The 1761-nt window shown below is 38.8% G+C and overlaps 1 protein-coding gene across 1 annotated transcript in view; it reads left to right on the top strand.

Annotated features, from left to right (window-relative positions):
• Positions 1–1761, top strand: part of cngb3.1 (cyclic nucleotide gated channel subunit beta 3, tandem duplicate 1) — a gene marked incomplete at its 5' end in the record, with an annotated part of 26508 nt that overhangs the window by 11254 nt on the left and 13493 nt on the right. The window contains 1 exon segment of the mRNA XM_014001627.1: positions 934–1051. Coding sequence (XP_013857081.1) covers positions 934–1051 — 118 coding nt within the window.

The raw sequence follows: 1761 nt of genomic DNA, 5'->3' as shown, positions 1-1761 counted from the left end.
CTGAGCTGGTTCTGGTGGATTCTGCCGAGTTTGGACCAGATTAATTCTTATTTTTGTTGTTTGTGTTTTTTGTTTCTAGTTGCAGCAGCTTTGCTGTTATTTTTAAAATATGGATGAATTTCTTCTAAATTTACCCAAAATAAACATATTTATTTATTTAAATCGTTGTTTGTCTGTGAGCTTTCAGTTGTGTTTCAGCTGTTTAATCCCGTTAAGATGATTAATCTGTGAACTGTACAACCATGGGAGAGACGGGAAAACCTGAGAAGAGACATTTACAGCAGCTTCCATTAAATAAAAAAAATCTTTGTTTTAAACATAAAGCTCAGATCCTTTACAGAAGGAAGAATCACCTCATCAGTCTTTAATAAAGATTTATCAGCTTGTTTCTTTACGTCTCTTGTAAAGAAGTAAATTTAGATTTTTGTCATTTTTAACCTGCAGCCTGTTAAAAACTCTTGAACCGATCAAACGTTTCATCACAGTCTGGTTTTTGTGTTTTCCTGCCCGGAGGCCCGGCAGGGATTGGTGGATGTGGTGGCTCATCTGGTGTTGGTCCAGGAGGGAAGGGGGAGTGCCCAAAGGGAATTACCGATTCTTAGAAATTTAAACTCCTCAGTCTGATCTGGTGTCAGGCCAGAAGTCAGAGGTGAGCTTTATTTTTCAGTTTCAGACCCACAGAGTTCCCAACATGTTCAGCAGGTTAAAGAGGCTGATGGGGGTCCCTGAACCCCCACCTGCCCGGGCAGCTGATCCACCAGCCAAGGTAAGACCCTTTTATTATCAGTTCTGCTGGAACCATCTCTGCTAATCTGGAACACAGGAGGYATTAAATTATTAATCTGTTGATCTGGTCTCTGTTTTTGGCCACAACTACAAATGAACTGAGCGAGCAGGAATATTTCAAACCATTTCTGTTCGGTTTAATCCCAGGAGGAGCCGCCGCCTGAAAATAAGGATGAAAAGGTAGAAGAGCCGAAGTCAGGAGGGGAGGAGGAGAAAGATGAGCCGAAGACAGCCGATGAGAGCAAGAAGGATGAAGCAAAACCAGGTCAGGTGTTTGTGTTTTAATAATCTGTTCAGGTGAAGGTTTTCATACTTTTACCACATAACTATTATTTTCAAGTACATTATGTTTCTTTATTTTAACACAATATWTATTTTATTACTGAAGACATGACGGTAAATTAATTTTGCTCATACATGAGACAAAATGTAAAATACAGTATTAAAAATGTCACTGACACCTTTTTATTTAGCTCATTTTGAGTGTAAAATCCTAGATACAAAATCATGCTAACATTTTATTTTTATACAAATCACTGTTCATATATTTAGGTAATTTTATTAAATGTTAAATGCTAAATATAGAATGTAACTCTGCTAACTCTGCTAATGCTGCTAACACTGCTAACTGTGCTAACTCTGCTAATGCTGCTAACACTGCTAACTGTGCTAATTCTGCTAATGCTGCTAACACTGCTAACTGCGTAAACTCTGCTAATGCTGCTAACTCTGTCAATGTTGCTAACACTGCTAACTGCGCTAAATCTGCTAATGCTGCTAACACTGCTACCTGTGCTAACTCTGCTAATCCTGCTAACACTGCTAACTGTGCTAACTCTGCTAATGCTGCTAACACTGCTAACTGCGCTAAATCTGCTAATGCTGCTAACTCTGTCAATAATGCTAACACTGCTAACTGCACTAAATCTGCTAATGCTGCTAACTCTGTCAATAATGCTAACACTGCTAACTGCA

This window comes from Austrofundulus limnaeus, unplaced genomic scaffold (assembly GCF_001266775.1).
Source record: "Austrofundulus limnaeus strain Quisiro unplaced genomic scaffold, Austrofundulus_limnaeus-1.0 Scaffold9, whole genome shotgun sequence".
Lineage (NCBI taxonomy): Eukaryota > Metazoa > Chordata > Actinopteri > Cyprinodontiformes > Rivulidae > Austrofundulus > Austrofundulus limnaeus.
Note: the sequence above shows the minus strand (reverse complement) of the source record. Positions and strands in the feature narration are given on the sequence as shown.